Here is an 18743-nt window from a genome sequence, read left to right as displayed (position 1 = left end):
AGGTTTTGTTTTGTTTTGGCAAGCAGTTATTTTTCATAAAAGTTTTTACATCAACATGAATTGATCTATTATTAAATACACCAATAAATATTTTTTAAATATCCAAGTTTTCATTTCTAATATATTAGAAAATTTTCATAAATAAAAATTCTTTGGAATCTTCAATTTTGAAGGGGTTCTGAGACCAAAAGTTTGAGAACCACTACACTCAAGACTGAAAAAAACACTTGGCAATCGAAAAGTTGTATCTGGAGGAGACAGAGAGATGATAACAAGACAGCGGGGATAAAGAGCAGACGACAGCAGATTCACAGGGCGTGAGAGCTGACAAAGTGGACAGAGCGCAGACTCCTTCCTGGAGGAGGAGAGACGAGAGTCTGGGCAGCGGAGAGAGGGGCTGCGGAGCAGAGGACGGATTTCAAATGAGATAACGGTGCGTGTGTTCAGACCGAGGAAGAGAAGTTGAGGATAAAAAAGAGAGGATGAGGAAGGAAGGATGCAGCGAGGAGGAGGCCTGGGCCTGGACCACAGCGAGAGCCATCTCGTCCTCTACTGAGATGCCGCAACTCTGTGCCACGTGATGCACGAGCAGCGTGGGCACATCCGCCCGCATAGGATGCACAGCAGGTGTGGGATCCTTTCAGCCAAGCGGGGCTTCCCTTTCACCCGATCGTCGGCTCAAGAAGGGACTGACGTGTATACTACTGATACTATGTAAAAACAGATAACCAAGGAGAACCGAGTGCATAGCACAGGCAACTCTACTCAGGGCTCGGTGGTGACCTAAGGGAAAGAAAATCCAAAAGAGAGGGCATACATGTATATATGTGTGGGCTTCCCAGGCGGCGCTAACCGTAAAGTACCCACCTGCCAAGGCAGGAGACACAAGAGATGCCAATTCGATTCCTGGGTTGAGAAGATCCCCTGGAGGAAGGCATGGCAACTCACTCCAGTGCCCAGAGAATCCCAAGCAGAGAGGAACCTGGAGGGCTACCATGGGCTCGCAAAGAGTTGGACACGACCGAAGCGACTTAGCATGTAACATGAGTATGTACAGATGATTCACCTTGCTGTACAGTAGAAATTGACACAGCACTGTAAAGCAACTATATTCCAATAATTTTTATTTTTTAAAAAAGCATGCTCTTCAGTTTGTCCATCTGTCAAATAAAGGTGAGAAATAGGTAATTTATAACCTGAAGTCCATTGCAGAGTCCAAATTCTACAACTTGTATTTCTATAAAAATAATGCAACAAGGTCATGGTTTAAGTGAAATAACTGGTGCCAATTATGATGACTAAATTAAGGACAAAACACATGAAGTAGCATAGCTGGTATCATTATTCAGCTACAGTTACTGAGGGCCTATCTGAGAGTTCAAATTTTCTAAACTAAAAATTGGGACAGAGTTCAAAAAGGGACTCCTTTCGAATGTGTGAATTTATTTAGTAAGTCTTTGAAAGGAACAAAAATTGCCAGTCTTAGTTACACATTAAATAAATTTCCTTCACTTAAAAGAATAAAAATGCATGGAATAGGATCTATGTGGGAATTCTGGGGTATATTGCGGCATTTAACCAGATGAAGCCCTCTACTACTTGCTAAGGACACAATAAAAGAAAGAGATGCAAAAATCCTTTTATTCAAGCTACTCACAATGTGCAAAAACAATTCATTAAAAAAAAATCCCTAATCATTTGTTATGCATTGTATCACTACTGGCCCTCAAGAACGTAACTGCCTTAATTTAAAAGCTATATTTTAATTTGATTACGTTTCTGTATTTTATCTTCCTTTCTAATTGAGCTTTGCTAGTCAGTAGCTTATAGGGGCTTAAATTTTTCCTATTCTGAGATTAGTAAATAATATCTTTTGCACAGCAGAAATTAACAATTTTTTAAAAGGATACTTTCGCAAAATGAACAACAAACCCTTAAATTATTCATGTCACACTTGTGTGCTTGACCGCTTTTCTCTTAGTTGAGTAGCATCTGCGCGTTCCTACACTCCCAAATTTTATTTTACACTTGTGTGCTCGACCGCTTCTCTCTTAGTTGAGTAGCATCTGTGCATCCCTACACTCCCATATTTTAGGCTACTGCATCAAAGAAAGCAGAGTGAAATGAGACAGTGACCACACTGAGTCAGGCATGGCATACTCCATGCTGACTCGTCCGCCATATTAGAGTGTGCACAAGGAATTCAAGGTTAGTAACATAGCTGTTGGTGTGAATTCTAAGGGATCCCATGCATTCATGCGTGCTCAGCTCACGTTCAGTCATGTCTAACCCCATGGACTGTAGCCTGCCAGGCTCCTCTGCCATTGTGCCCCTGCCATCGTGTTATCCCAGCAAGAATACTGGATTGGGTTGCCATCTCCTGCTTCAGGGGATGTTCCCAACCCAGGGATCGAGCCTGCGTCTCCTGTAGCTCCTGCACTGGCAGGTGGATTCTTCACTTGAGCCACCTGGGAAGCCCCCTAAGGAAACCTCAGTGACGTTTATCCTCCCAAGACTCAAGAAAAGGTTAGTTCCACTTTCTTAGTGTCTAGGGTATTTTTAACTGAGGACGCTGCATTATTGATGGTCTAGGTAATTACCTGGAAATTACTCAGAACGCTCTGTGCTTCTACAGCCATGATCTAGAGAGCTGGGTGATGGCTTTGGGAAGATCATCTAGGAAAATGAAATAGGTAAAGCGAAGTCCAGTGAAAACAGGAGGGAACGTAGAGGAGCTCGTTCCGTAAGCGTTACCTTTCTGTAATTCTCACTCTGCTTATGAATAAATATGAATACGAAATTGGTTCAGTGTTGCAACAGCCTTGTTGCTGCTAATTTATCTAAGTTGTAGAAAGAACATAGTTTAGTATCTATATAATAAAATAGTTTTATTTATTACAGTGATGAAAAATCTGGTAGTAGAACTTCTTTGAATGACTACGTTTTGAAGGATGTGTATGCTACAGCCTCTCAAGGGCACTGAAATCTTAGTAATTTTCTTGTATTACTAATGGATACCATTGTACTAACAATATCCCTGGCACTAAAATGTGAATTATTAGAAAATATTTAAATCTATGACTATGAACTTTACACAGCAATCAAAATTGTAATTTTTAAAATATGGAACCATAAGTGATTCAAAATTGCCAAAGCAATTTGGAGGGAAAAGAACAAAGCTGGAGGCATAACCCTTTCAGACTTCATGCCATACTATGAAACTATAATAATCAAAACAGTATGGTATTGGACAAAAACAGGCACACAGATCAGTGGAACATAATGGATAGCCTAGAAATAAACCCACACATGTAGGATTAATCAATTTATGACAAAGGAAGTAAGACTCTACAATGGAGAAAAGGCAGCCTCTTCAACAAGTGGTACTGGGAAAGCTGGACAGCTACATGTAAATAAATGAAATCAGAACACCTCCTCACACCACATACAAAAATAAACTCAAAATGGTTTAGAGACTTGATTATAAAACACAACACTAACACTTCTAGAAGAAAACACAGGTAAAATATTCTCTGGCATAATATGGAATGGTATTTTCTGAGATTAGTCACCCAAGGTCAAGAAATAAAAAGCAAAAATAAACAAATGGAACATAATTAAACTTTAAAGATTCTACATTGCAAAGAAAACTATTAACAAAATGAGAAGACAACCTACAGAATGGGATAAAATAATATGAATGAAAAGTTAATATCTGAAATATACAAACAGCTCATATAACTCAAAATCAAAAAAATAAATAACCCAGTTAAAAAATGGGCAGAAGACCTAAAGAGACAATTTTTTAAAGAAGATATACAGATGGCCAATAGTACAAATCAAAACCACAATGAGGTATTACCTCTCAATGGTCAGAATGGCTATCACAAAATAATAAATAATATCTACAAAGAATAAATGCTGGGGAGAGTGTGGAGAAAAGGAACCTTCCTACACTGTTGGTGGGAATGTAAATTGGTACAGCTACTATGGAAAACAGCATGGAGGTTCCTTAAAAATCTACAAATAAAGCTACTGTATAATCCAGCAATTCTACTCCTAGGTAAAAATCTGGAAAAACAAAACCAAATTTGAAAACATAGACATACGGATGGCTAACAAACACATGAAAAGATGCTCAACTTCACTCATTATTAGAGAAATGCAAATCAAAACCACAATGAGGTACCACTTCACACCAGTCAGAATGGCTGCGATCCAAAAATCTGCAAGCAATAATTGCTGGAGAGGGTGTGGAGAAAAGGGAACCCTCCTACACTGTTGGTGGGAATGCAAACTAGTACAGCCACTATGGAGAACAGTGTGGAGATTCCTTAAAAAATTGCAAATAGAACTACCTTATGACCCAGCAATCCTACTGCTGGGCATACACACCGAGGAAACCAGAATTGAAAGAGACACATGTACCCCAATGTTCATCGCAGCACTGTTTATAATAGCCAGGACATGGAAACAACCTAGATGTCCATCAGCAGATGAATGGATAAGAAAGCTGTGGTACATATACACAATGGAGTATTACTCAGCCATTAAAAAGAATTCATTTGAATCAGTTCTGATGAGATGGATGAAACTGGAGCCAATTATACAGAGTGAAGTAAGCCAGAAAGAAAAACACCAATACAGTATACTAACACATATATATGGAATTTAGGAAGATGGCAATGACGACCCTGTATGCAAGACAGGGAAAGAGACACAGATGTGTATAACGGACTTTTGGACTCAGAGGGAGAGGGAGAGGGTGGGATGATTTGGGAGAATGACATTCTAACATGTATACTATCACGTGAATTGAATCGCCAGTCTATGTCTGACGCAGGATGCAGCATGCTTGGGGGTGGTGCATGGGGATGACCCAGAAAGATGTTACGGGGAGGGAGGTGGGAGGGGGGTTCATGTTTGGGAATGCATGTAAGAATTAAAGATTTTAAAATTTAAAAAATAAAAAAACTAAAAAAAATAAAAATAAAAAATAAAATAAAATTTTGGAAATTAAAAAAAAAAAAAGAAAACATACATGCATACCAATGTTCATAGCTGTACTGATTACAAAAGCCAAGACATGGAAACAACCAAGTGCCAACCAACAGATGACTGCCATAAGAAGATAAAAGTGTATATACACATTTATATATAGTGGAATATTATGCACTGCCATTTGCAGCAACATGGATGGACCTTGAGAATATACACTCAGTGAAGCAAGTCAGAGAAAGACAAACATCACTTACATGTGGAATCTTAAAAATAATACCAATGAATTTATATACACAACAGAAACAGATTCACAGACACAGAAAACAAACTTACGGTTACCAAAGCAGGAAGGGAGGGAAGGAGAAACAAATTAAGAGTATGCAATTAACAGATGCATAATACTATACATAAAAATAGGTAAGCAACAAGGATTTACTGTATAGTACTGGGAAGTGTATGCAATACCTTGTAATAATCTAAAATGAAATGTAATCTGAAAAAAAAACACAACCTTGTTACACACCTGAAGTTAATACAATATTATAAATCAGCTACATTTCAATTTTAAAGTTATTTTTGTATCTTTTAGAAAAATATCTACATATACATAAACTACCCTAGGTAGGTCTAGGATATTTCAATTAATACAAAGACAATTTTTAATTTTTAGAAAACAATCACAGTGAGCATTATGTGTAAAATGGTCATCTTTGTTTCTATGCCTTCTAAAGTGAAATTACAAATGTGTTAAATTTCACATACACATCTACTTAAACACACACACACACGTACTACAGAAAGGACTTAATAGGTGGCTCAGTGGTGGCTCAGAGGAGACCCACTTTTGATCCCCAGGTCAGGAAGACCTTCTGGAGCAGGAAATCCGCTCCAGTACTCTTGCCTGGAAAATCGCATGGACAGGGGAGCCTAAAAGAATCAAACACGACTTCGCAACTGAACACACACACAGGGACTTCGATAAAACCTAACTCAGTAAAAGATAGAAGAGGAAGACAAGTTTGAGATGTGATGATGAGATAAAGAGAAAGGGAGATGTAAGCCCTAACTATCTAAGTTAGGCAGGGAATGTGGTGTTGAGATGCCCAATGACTAAAGCAAAATGTTTTAATTAACTCTGGTTAAGTGGAATTAAAAACAAAAAACACATTCTCATTCCTTAGGGCAAAGCAAACAAAAAATGCCTGTCATCTGGATTTGAAAGAAATGTTTATTTTTTAATCCCTGGGCTGGGAAGATCCCCTGGAGGCGGGCATGGCAACCCACCCCAGTATGCTTGCCTGGAGAATCCCATGGACAGAGGAGCCTGGTGGGCTACAGTCTGTGGGGTCGCAAAGAGTCGGACAAAACCGAAGTAACTGAGCACTCTCAGGAGGGACCCTGCACAATGGACATCAGCATGATCACAACCGGACTGTAAGCTTCCAGAGACACTCAGGGGCAGGTTCCTCAGTGCAAACTGTAGGCAAAGCACTGACAAGGAACTGGGGAAGTCAGTGCTGAAAGAGGTCAGGCAACGTGGTCCTAACAGGCAGCTCTCTGACGGTTTAGCTTAATCTGGACTGAGCGACTCCACTTTCACTTTTCACTTTCCTGCACTGGAGAAGGAAATGGCAACCCACTCCAGTGTTCTTGCCTGGAGAATCCCAGGGATGGGGGAGCCTGGTGGGCTGCCATCTATGGGGTTGCACAGAGTCGGACACGACTGAAGCGACTTAGCAGCAGCCGGGATATAAACTCGGAGAAGGCAATGGCACCCCACTCCAGTACTCTTGCCTGGAAAATTCCATGGACGGAGGAGCCTCGTAGGCTGCAGTCCATGGGGTCGCGAAGAGTCGGACACGACTGAGCGAATTCACTTTCACTTTTCACTTTCATGCATTGGAGAAGGAAATGGCAGCCCACTTCAGTGTTCTTGCCTGGAGAGTCCCAGGGACGGAACAATCTGGTGGGGTTCCGTCTATGGGGTCGCACAGAGTCGGACACAACTGAAGTGTCTTAGCAGCAGCAGCAGCAGCAGCAGCAGCAGCAGCAGCAGCAGCAGCAGCAGCAGCAGCAGCAGCAGCAGCAGGGATATAAACTAGACTATGTAGAGGGATAAATGGACCATGGTTTTTTTAAACTAGCTTCTAAGTGTTCCAGTTTTGTCCAATGGAGCTTTAGATAAAAGTCGATTAACGAACAGTCTTGAGTTAAAAGTCTCTGCCGGCATTGTGTGCTACTGTCTAATGACATGTCTTTTAAAACTAACGGTGTTTGGGAAAGCATGTAAGAATTAAAGATTTTAAAATTTAAAAAATAAAAAACTAAAAAATAAAATAAAATAAAAAATAAAACTAACGGTGTGTCACTGCAGGAATGAAGGAGCTGAAGGGATGTCTTCAAACATTTCCTTGGAAATTCTGAGTTTACTCAATATGTAAACAAAAAGGCATTCTAGGATCCGAGCTCTTAGATCACTGAACGTGCCACAAAGGAGAATGAGTCGGGTTTTGTTTTCCTGATAGAGGATTATCAGAGGACTTGCTTCTGAACTTCACTGTGCATAGGAACCATCAGGCTTCAGGATAGTTGGAGGCAGTGGGTCTCAGGCAGAGCCTCGAAATCAGGTAATTCTCTTGAAGATCATCCAGGAATTATACTGAAGAGCTCATTATTCCTCAGAGGACCAAACAGAGAGTGAGCATTTATCACTAGTGTCTTCAGTTCTCTCAGCTAATAGGCATGGAATGTATTTTAATATTGACTCGTGAGAGCTTTTTCCCAACACATTCCTGAGAGTTCCAAAATCGCTAAAACAGTTGGGCCTATGAACCACAAATGGCTGTCCTTGGGTATCTGCGTGTGCTCTCTTACATAACATGTTTTACGACAGTTGCCTCTGTTTTCATGGGGCCCACATCCACAGATTCAGCCACCGTGGGTGGGAAGTCTTCTGAGGACTCTCACCTCCATGTTGATCTCAGCCCTACAAACAGGCGTGTTCCTCTTGAACAACTGCTCTATTTCTGGCATCTGAAGGTTGTTACGTAGGCATTGATGGTTGGCCCCTCTTTATACACATGATGCCAAGAAGTTGAGATATAAACCTATACCTCCACAATCTGGGCTTCCCTGTGGCTCAGATGGTAAAGAATCTGCCTGCAATGTGGGAGACCTGGATTCAATCCATGGGTCAGGAAGATCCCCTATGGAAGGGAATGGCTACCCACTCCAGTATTCCTGCCTGGACAAGCCAATGGACAGGAGTCTGACAGGCTACACTCCAGGGGATCGCAAAGAGTCAGACATGACTGAATGATTAACACATTCACTTTCGACTCTGGCAAATTGTACATTAATACAGTGCTACAACCTCGTGTTTTAATATCAACACATGATTTTGGGTCAGTGACAGGAAAAATTCTATTAAATTTTACTGGGCACATGTTCTAATCCATTTCTGTTTTCAAGCAGAAGACATTACAAGAAGTTTTAACAACTGACAGAAAATTATATGAACAAAATTAGAAAAAAAAATCAAACTTTCTCCATCTGTCCTACTTTCTTTCATTAGATTTACAATTTGTAGCTTAAACTTGTTTGAGTATATATGTCACAGGACAAAAATTTAATTAAAACATAGTTCAGTGGATGGAGTCACTATTCATTAAATTATATATCAAGTCATATAATCATTAATAAACCTGAGTAAATAAATGAATAAACAAGCAAATCAGAATAAACTGACTATTGGTATATAGCAACATACAATACAGAGGTCAGCCTAAGCTTAAGCCCAAGACTTTCAAGACAGCAACCCAATGGAAATTTTATATGCAATCTAAAAAACACTAACAAGTTACTAACAATGAAGAAAATATTAGAGAAATTACAACATTCAAGTTTTAAAATTCTAAACTGAAAACTCAAAATCCAGATGCATATCAGAATCAAAGCCTACTGGTCAAGGTTAAAAAACAAAACTGAAAAACAGGAAAACCAATTTTAGGATCATTTCACACTTGATGATGCTAATCCACCTTGGTACTCAGAAAAGAGTAAATTTTATGTATAACCCAAATGAGAGTACTTTTGATTTAAAAACAGTCAATGACTTCAGGATACCAGATATACCAGGTATACCAGGATACCAGGTTCTTGATGAAATTAATACAACTTAAGATATGAAAAGCATCTTTATAACACTGATCTTTTTAAATATTTAATATTTCATAAAATATTAAAATATTTAATATTGTGAGAAATAAATCAATTTTTTACCTATATGAAAATGATAATAACGCCATCCTATACTTTTTAGGCATATAAAATCCTCTCAAATAAATATTAACTAATTTCTTACACACATTTTGGGTTTTTGTATTATTGTTTGGCTAGAGAAAATACTCCCCCAGGAAATTAATACTCTCTGAATACCAAAATCACAAGCATTCTGCTAGGTGCTTTGACAAATGTCATCTCTCTCTCTCTCTCTCTCTCTCTCTCTCTCTATATATATATATATATATATATATATATATATACTAAATGAAGTTTATAACTTTTTATGACCTACCAACTGTAACAACTAAATATTGGTAATGTAGCAACATTATAGAGGTTAGCCTAAGCTGAAATACATAGCATCTTTGGGCTTCCCAGGTGGCTCAGTGGTAAAGAATCTGCCTTCCAATGTAGAAGACCCAGGTTTGATCCCTGGGTTGGAAGATCTCCCGGAGAAGGAAATGGCAACCCCCTCCAGTATTTTTCACCTGGGAAAAACCCCATGGACAGAGGAGTGCCAGGGTTCAGCCCCAGTGGATCCAGGGAAATTCGAAGTGGGGACGGCGTTGGCGAGGAGAAACTTATTTATTAATATAGAAATATAAAATTAGATTAGGAAGAAATGGTATAGTAGGAAATTTAGGCGGAAAAAAGGAGGCTGAATAACTTGGTTTACGTGGAAAGCCAATGAAGTTCCAGACAAGGAGCTTGCACCGTCTACGTTAGGCCACCAGCGTCCATTTGAATATCGGAGAGTGCCCTGCCTTGGGTTCTCTCTCTTACAGATCTTAGAAGCCGGGACAAGGAAGTAGACATGGCGAGCCTCCACGCCCCAGATGGGAATTCAGCCAGATAAAGAAAAGAATGACATGGGGAAGCCCAGCATCGGTACAAGACTCCAAAAACTATTTTTCAAAATCAGCTTATATACCCCAAGTTGTCCATAAAGAAATAATGGAATATGCAGAGCTATGCAGGGGCAGCAGTCCTGACCCTCATTGAGACAAACAAGGCTTTCTTTTTGCATATCCTCCCAGAAACAAAAGGTCTCAGGTGGTTTACATTATCTTCTGGCCAAGAGGCCTGTTAACATTTTTATGGCTCTCTTCCTGGATAATTGTCTATCAACCAGAAAACTCCTTTTCCTTAGAAGTGATTTTTCTTTACTCTGCATCACCCTCAAAGTACTAAATAAAGTTACATTCCTGTAGAACAAAGGTGCAGTGGGTTATAACAAAGAAAGTACTTAACTCAAAGATCTAATGTTGCTAATACCAGGTCTACTACCTGTTTTTCTATCCAACTATATCTACAAATAAAAGATATGAAAATCTGGCAGCAAGTATTGGCTCAACAAATAGGACTTTAATCAGTCCTATTCGAATGATTTTGACTCCTCGGCAGCCCCTACATTCCTAGGATGTTTTAAGCTTCTTGTGCCTCCTGCGGTCAGGAGGCCTCAAACAATCACACGCGCAGCTGTACGAGTCCTGCAGGCAGGCTAGAAAGCCATCAGAGGGGTTTTTGGATTGAAACACTTGTATTATGCCCAGGAGATTTATTATCTAAAAGCTCTAATTTTTTCCAGAAAAGGGTGGTGTGGGGACAGCCCCCTGTTAATGACAGAAGAGTAGGTGGAAAGCATAGCAGTAAAGCAGGCAGACTCTGGTCTTGGGGGGTGGATGCTCAGGAAATTCCAGGGGGAACCCCTGAAGCCTGATCACAACCTTGCGTTTTGTCAGGCTTCCTTCCGCATGACCTTGTCACGGGCGGGATTCCTCGTGCTGGCCCCTGGCAGAGGAGCCTGGTGGGCTATAGGCTCTAAGGTCGCCAAGAGTCTGACATGGCTTAGTGACTAAGCATGTATGCATAGCATTTTTAAGAAAGGGTAAAAGAAGAGGAAAAAAGCCAACAAAACAAGAAGAATACAAGAGTACATTACATAAAGATCTTAAAAACAAATTTCACCGGACTGAACCAGATATTCACATCACTGACTTTAACTAGAGTCTCATATTTAGTGAAAAGAATTTACTTATAAGTAGAGGGCATGTAAGTGCTGTAAGGAAACTAATACAACGGTACAAACATGGCAGATATTCAATAAAATAACTTTTACTTCTGTTGATATGTTAACATGTTTGTGGTTGTTAATTTATCGATCGAGTACAAATCAGCCTAAGTAGGTGGCATGGTGTAGACCTGTAAGGAGGTCCTGTCTAAGCTTAGCGTTCTCTGAAGTCCTCCATGATTTATTATCTGTTCCAACTAACAGTTTTAGTACAAGTTACAACCTTGTTACTCATCTTCCTATGTTTATGCACTGACCCTTTGGGGCTTATATCTTCACAACTCTAATAAATAATAATAATTAACATAATAAGAGGTAGTCAATTACTTCAATTTATAACTATTTGTTATAAATCCTATGTTTCACATGTTGTTGAGTCGCAAAAGTCGTGTCTGCCTCTTTTGAGACCACATGGACTGTAGCCCACCAGGATCCTCTGTCCATGGGATTCTCCAGGCAAGAACACTGGAGTGGGTTGCCATTACCTTCTCCAGGGGAGCTTCCCAACCCAGGGACCTTCATCTCCTGCACTGGCAGGCGGATTCTTTACTGCTAAGCCACCAGGGAAGCCCCATGTTTCATATACACCCTGCTGTATTCAAAATAAAAAAACCAACAAGGACCTACAGTATTAAAAAGTGGAAGGGGACAAGAGAATGTTACAGATGAGATGAGACTGGCCATGTGTTGATAATTCTTGAAGCTAACCGATGGATTCATGGGGATTTATTACATTACTACTTCCATTTTAGTGTATGTTTGAAATTTTCCAAAATGAAAACAGTTTTTTAAAATCCTGTTTCATAACATTATACCTTATCACCTATATTCTGGCAAGAGTTTGCTTAAACTCTGCTGACTCTCCAATGCTTGCAGAATAATGACCAAATTCCTTCAAACAGAATTCAAAGCCCTATCCTGTGGCATGCTGCGAGAATTCCACTCTCAGCCTACGTTCTGGTCACCACCACACAGCCTTCACCAAATTCTTACACTTTTGCGCCTCCAAACATTCGCTGGTATGATCCTTTCTGTAATTCCAGATGACACACAGCAATTTATTCTGCAAAGCTCACCCCATCAACTCTTCGGTGAAGCTTTTCCAAAACCTGCCACTACTCCTACCAACACCACCACCCTAAGCCCCTGCGGAGCACAAATCCTTTTCTCTGCTTGGCAGTCATTTTTAAAAAAATTACTTATTTTAATTGGAGGATAATTACTTTGCAACACTATGATGGCTTCCACCATACATGAGTATGAACTGGCCGTAGGCATGCATGTGTCCCCTCCATTCGGAACCCCCTCCCACCTCCCTCCCCACCAAATCCCTCCCAGTTGTCACAGGGCATGGGCTTTGGGTGTCCCGCTTCATATATCAAACTTGCACTGGTTATCTGTTTTACTGGTTATCTGTCATCTATATATTTTGGTGCTATTCTCTCAAATCAACCCACCCTCTACTTCTCCCAATGAATCCAAAAGTGTGTTCTTTACATCTGTGTCTCTGCTGGCAGCTATTCTTATTAAAATATTTTTCTCTGTCAGTAAAAGGAAATTGGGGCTTCCCTGACAGTTCAGTTGGTAAAGAATCCGCCTCCAATGCAGGAGGCCATGGTTCCATTCATGGGTCAGGAAGATCCCTTGAAGAAGGGATAGGCTACCCACTCCAGGGCTTCCCTTGTGGCTCAGCTGGTAAAGAATCCACCTGCAATGTGGGAGACCTGGGTTTGATCCCTGGGTTTGGAAGATCCCCTGGAGAAGGGAAAGGCTACCCACTCCAGTATTCCGGCCTGGAGAATTCCATGGCCTGTATAGTCCATGGGGTTGCAAAGAGTAGTACACGGTTGAGCGACTTTCACTTCCACGAGGAAATGGATATTATTAGTCTGTCTTCTCCTTTGTGGAACTTCGTAAGATTCCCTTATGGTTATTGTTCTTACTCTGCCTCTTCTTTGTGAACTTTGAAAGACCCCCATATCCAGAGTTAAGCACTGCCTTTGCTGCCTGACTCTGCCCCGGTATGGAATTCTCCTCCAGCATACCACACAGCACCCACCCCTGGCCTTATAAATCTTTTAACTACCTGCCCTATTAGACCCTGTGCTCCTTGAGGACAACATCTCATTCCTCATTGTATTCCCAGGGCCTAGTTAGCACCTGATACACAGTAGGTGTTCAATAAATGGTATCAAATTAATAAAATACAACTGCTTTCAGCCAAATCAGAAAAAAAAATTAACGTTCAGCTTATATACATTTCTTTAGCATTCAGGCAGAAACCTTCCTCCCCAGTGATTAAACAACTGCAAACAAAAGTGGACTGGCAGAAATGAAAGGGACTTGGGCAACTGAGGATGCCGGAGGAGGCAGACTTCCCGCAAGGGAAGAGACAGGCCCTTTAAACGCTGAAGGATTTCCTTGCCTTAGCTCCAGGAGGCTTATTTTCACAGCAGACACTGGTGCTATAAGGAATGCTTTGCTAACCTTCAATAAGATAATTCCCAATAAAACTGCTTCCTTGCTTCCACTAAGTGACAGATAAATGTCCATTTTTAGCGTAGACGTTTCCTTAGAGAACAGTTGACTGGGAACATAACAGCTACACGTATTTTTAACATCAATTAATTATACAAAAAAGATTTTATATAACTTTCAATAAAAAGAACAAAAACCAGAATTAAATGTGGCATGATGTTACAAAATTACTGTATTCTAACATGCCTGATCTATATCCCAAGAAAATATGCCTCTGGACAACATGCATATTAGGTACACTTTCTCCGTGTGTTCGTGACTTACCCTCTGGTGGCATATATCACAAACAGCAAAATGAAGAGACTAGGATATAAAATCTATTATAAACATGAGGGAAGATATGGGAGGATGCAGAGTACAATTAATTCAGCAAACATTTGCTGAAATGCCAGGAAATACAAAAGGCGTAACAGTGCACTGCATAACGCCACTGCAAAGTCAAGGCTTTCCAGTGTGATACACTCACTGAACTGAAGAAACGTTCAGTAAGGATATCACTGCGCTTATCTTAAAAAGGAAAATGTGACGTAACTATGCCTAACTGGTTGTTCTGTTTTCCACAAACACAACTGCTAAAACAACTTCAACAGACATTAACACTATTTCTACTGAACACATGGAGGTTAAAAAAGAATTTTAACTAAAGTGTATCTCAAGCTATAAACATTTTGAGAACCAAAAACTACTTTAAAAGAAAAATAAACATGTTATTACATTTTGACATTTTAAAAAAATCATTTCCTAATGATAAGTGCTACACACAGACAAGCGCCTTCCCAGGGGGCGCTATGGTAAAGCACCTGCCTGCCAGTGCAGGAGATGAGAGATGGGGGTTTGATCCCTGGGTCGGAAAGATCCCTTGCAGGAGGGTGTGGCAACCCACTCCGTATCCCTGCCTGGAGAACCCCACGGACAGAGGAGCCTGGCAGGCTACGGTCCACAGGGTTGGGAAGAGTCGGACACGCCTAAAGCGACAACGCGGCACGCACACACACACAAATGACTAGAATTATATGCCGCCTATGCAACGCCGTTATAAAAGTGCTAGCTGCTCTCGTTCTCACAGGGAAATCACCTATGCGTAGTAGGAGAACATGCAAATACTGGCTTTTATATTAAAAATAAAATATGCTATGAAAAAGGTGGCATGAAGATTTCTGTTGCTGAAAAGTGTATCTTCTTCAAGCTTCCTAACTCTTCTTTTTGTAATATAAAAGCTAATTTGGGTAATGGATATACGAATAGACATATTTAATAGATGCTATCTCTTACTCCTTTTTTTCAGTTTTGAGAAAAACCTCTTCACAACCCAGTTTCCAGTAGTGGTTCTGTTATAGTTGTGTTTTCTTAGTATAAGCTGATTAAATTGTTTTAGAAAGTAAGCAGATATTAATTCATAACAGGGTTTCTAACTGGCCACAAATACTAACTCATCCTGCTCAAAACACAGTTTAAAATTATTTGTTACTAAAACTTTTTTTACTTTGCATGCTATAGAAGGCTTCTTTACCTGCAGATGGCTGGAAAACATTCCTGAAGACCTTTCTTTTTAACTAAAGATCCTTCAAGGCAGTACATAATGATGTCCATAACCTTTATAGAAAAGATACAAATTTAAAATTAGTTTCAAGTATGTAATTTTCCATAATTTAAATTATTAACTTAGGCCTCATCTGCATGAAAATTTTCATAATTTTATTTTCATATTTACTTTAAAATTATAGTACATTTACTAAAATTATAGTATACTTACTTTATATAATAGGCTCTCGTTTCTCTTATCCGTGAAAATCATTTTTTAAAAAGAGCACACAGTAAAATAAAGAAACCAGACTTGTTTACTTGAAAGGCATTTCATATTTTTATATGTAGGATAGATAGCTTTCATTCAAGCACACTCTATGTTCGATTTATAATGAAAGATACCAAAGAGATTATAACCTTTAAAAACTACTCTAATACAGACCAATTTCATGTGAATGATAAATAGACATAACAATCATTTTGAGGTTTGAGGAAATTTAAATAAAGTCTTCAGAAATTATATAAAAGTTCATTCACTTTAGTTACCTTTCTTTTAGAGGCGCTGGAAATAAAGATGCTGATTTACATTACTACCCTAGAATGCTTAATTTAGGCTATGAATGTATCATATAAAACAGAATACTCTTAGGACTTCCCTGGTCGTCCAGTGGTGAGGACCCCATGCTCCCAGTGCAGGGAGTCCGGGTCCCATCCCTGGTCGGGGGACCAGACTCCGTGTGCTGCAACTAGAGAACCCATGTGCTGTAACTAAGAGCTGGCGCAATTAAATAAATATTTAAAAAGAAAAAAAAAAACACAACAGAGTATTCTTACCTCCACAAGAAGGTCCACGACATCTGTGGGCATCTTTTCGATAAGAATTTCAATGACTCTCAGAATCTCCCCTTTCGCTCGGGCAAGAGTGGTGGTGTGCATATTCTGTTGAGACTGGGTGTTTGCGGCGAGAGCAGTGTGTCTGTGCACCTAGAAAACATTTCCAGGCTGTAGGCAAGGTCGATGCCTCACAGACTTCACATTTCTAGCAGCTGGGTTATTTTCACTTAGGTAGAAAGAAATGTCAACAAGAACAAACGTCCTGCGGGTGGGTCAGGAAACACTTTCAACTGCAAAAGCAAGTACTTAGTACAATAAGTACTCAGTATGTATTTCCTAATGGAATTTTAGTTTCTGGGTATTATATGAGACTTTAACTGATCGCGACATTTTTAAAAAGAGACAAACTGAAGTTTTGCGAATTTTGTATATTTGGCATTGAGGTGGGTAGCAATTAGGGGATTGTTGTTGATTAGCAATTAGGGGATTGTTGTTGATGTTTAGTCGCTAAGTCGTGTCCAACTCTTTGCAGCCCCATGAACTGTACCTGCCAAGGTCCTCTGTCCCTGGGATTTCCCAGGCCAGAGTACTGGAGTGGGTTGCCAACGCCTTATCCAGGGATCGTCCAAACCCAGGGATGGAACCTGTGTCTCCGGCAGTGGCAGATGAATTCTTTATCGATGAGGGAATGGCAGCCCACTCCAGTATTCTTGCTGGGAAAATCCCAGGGACAGAGGAGCCTGGAGGGCTACAGTCCACGGGGTCACAGAAGAGTCAGGTGTGACTGAGTATCTGAGCACACACTCCTGACTAACACTCCCTCAGTCTGGATACCATGTCCATAATAGGACAGTATCACAACACTGTTAATTGGCTACACTCCAGTATAAAATAAAACGTTTAAAAAACTAAAAATACTCATATGTGAATGGCGAAAATTAAGTTCAAAAACACAATATAGAATACTTGCTTATTCTCTTTAAAGAGACAGTTTAAGGGCTGGTATTTACAGGACTTGTATCTAGGTGGGACTGATGTAAGGCTTATTTAGTATATTCAATATTATTATCTCTGCATAATAGACTCTCACTGTAACACTATGCACTATTAGAAAACACAGCCCCTCAGTCTGCAAATCCATTTTAGATGTGAATTCAAAGTCCCACTGCCTCAGAGAAACTCAATCTGCTACTAGGCCCTAACTTCCTCCCTTCTAGCTATGTGTGTGTGTTAGCTGCTCAGTCGAGTTTGACTCTTTCCAACCCCATGGACTGTAGCCCGCCAGGCTCCTCTGTCCATGAAATTCTCCAGGCAAGAATACTGGAGTGGGCTGCCATTTCCTTCTAGCTATATTCACATCAGAAATTTTTGCTGCACGCCTATTAAGGATGGCTCTGGGGCAAACATAGGCCCAACAGGTTGTAGGTTATCAGGGCAGGCTCAGAGGTATTTATTCAGCATTTTAAAAATTCATCATAGCTACAGGAAAAAGAACTCAGGCAGAGGCCATGCCCCGCGGACACCGAGTCTGCACATTACTCATGCTGAAATGGAAGAAACCTTTAAAGAAAATTTAGGAGCTTATCTCCCTTGCCTTCTCTTCTACTACTAAGACCTACGGGAAAGACTCTATAATTGGTTCATTGTTCTTTACTAGTTTTTCAGTTAGATGTAGCCAATTAGTTAGAACACTAAGAATGTGGGAATCAATTGGCATTCAAGTCTTTATCTGCGACATGCCATAGGAAAAACAATTAGCAAGTTTATGACTTACATTTTTGTTTACAGTTGGAGAGCCAGCGTTAAATAAGTTCAGTTTTGATTACAGGTAGATACCGTGGATACCTTTGATAGATTTTAATTTGAACAGGTCTGCTGTATTTCAGATTGAGAAACTGCTGGCAAATATTTACAAGCGAATTAACTTTGGCCACAGAAATGATTGCAGAAGCCCAAGTAACAAATGCACCGCCGTGGAATCCAGCGTGTGTGCACACAGGTGCGAACGCATTCATCCCAGTGCTAGATTAGTGATCTGCATTGTTCCAGAACAAACCGGAAGCATTATCTATGCACGCGGAGCCTCGGCTGACAATGTGAACTCACTCCTCTAAATGGGAAGACGGAGCCCACTGAGAAGTTGCTCTCACCTCTTTGGCGATGGTGGTGATGAAGGCGGGTGGTCTGGCCGTGGCAATGAGGGAGAGGGCATGCCGGGCGGAGCGGGCGGAGTCGGCGGCAGGGCTCAAAGGCAGCCCCATTGTGATGCTAAACAGGGATCAGAAAAAAAGAGAAAAGAGAAAAGAAGCATTAGAAATATAGACTGAAAAGATTAGACACAGCTTATAATGTCAGTTCAAGGTCAATGGGAGCACTCAAACAGTTAGAATATAATGGACTTGCAACAATGAGCGGTGATTAGAAGTCAGGGTGTTCTGGCATCAAATACAAAATCGAATAATTAACCGTGAAGATTGAAAACAGTATGTGC

At 40.2% G+C, this 18743-nt stretch overlaps 1 protein-coding gene across 6 annotated transcripts in view; it reads right to left on the bottom strand.

Annotated features, from left to right (window-relative positions):
- WDR7 (WD repeat domain 7) overlaps positions 1 to 18743 on the bottom strand; it is a 354635-nt gene that overhangs the window by 82267 nt on the left and 253625 nt on the right. For all 6 annotated transcript variants that reach the window (XM_069568596.1, XM_069568597.1, XM_069568598.1 and 3 more), the window contains 3 exons: positions 18403 to 18520; positions 16253 to 16402; positions 15405 to 15487 (listed from right to left, as the gene is read on the bottom strand). In XM_069568596.1, the coding sequence (XP_069424697.1) occupies positions 15405 to 15487; positions 16253 to 16402; positions 18403 to 18520 (351 nt within the window). The remainder of the gene's footprint in view (positions 1 to 15404; positions 15488 to 16252; positions 16403 to 18402; positions 18521 to 18743) is intronic.

The sequence above is a fragment of the Ovis canadensis genome, chromosome 23 (assembly GCF_042477335.2).
Source record: "Ovis canadensis isolate MfBH-ARS-UI-01 breed Bighorn chromosome 23, ARS-UI_OviCan_v2, whole genome shotgun sequence".
Taxonomy (NCBI): domain Eukaryota; kingdom Metazoa; phylum Chordata; class Mammalia; order Artiodactyla; family Bovidae; genus Ovis; species Ovis canadensis.
Note: the sequence above shows the minus strand (reverse complement) of the source record. Positions and strands in the feature narration are given on the sequence as shown.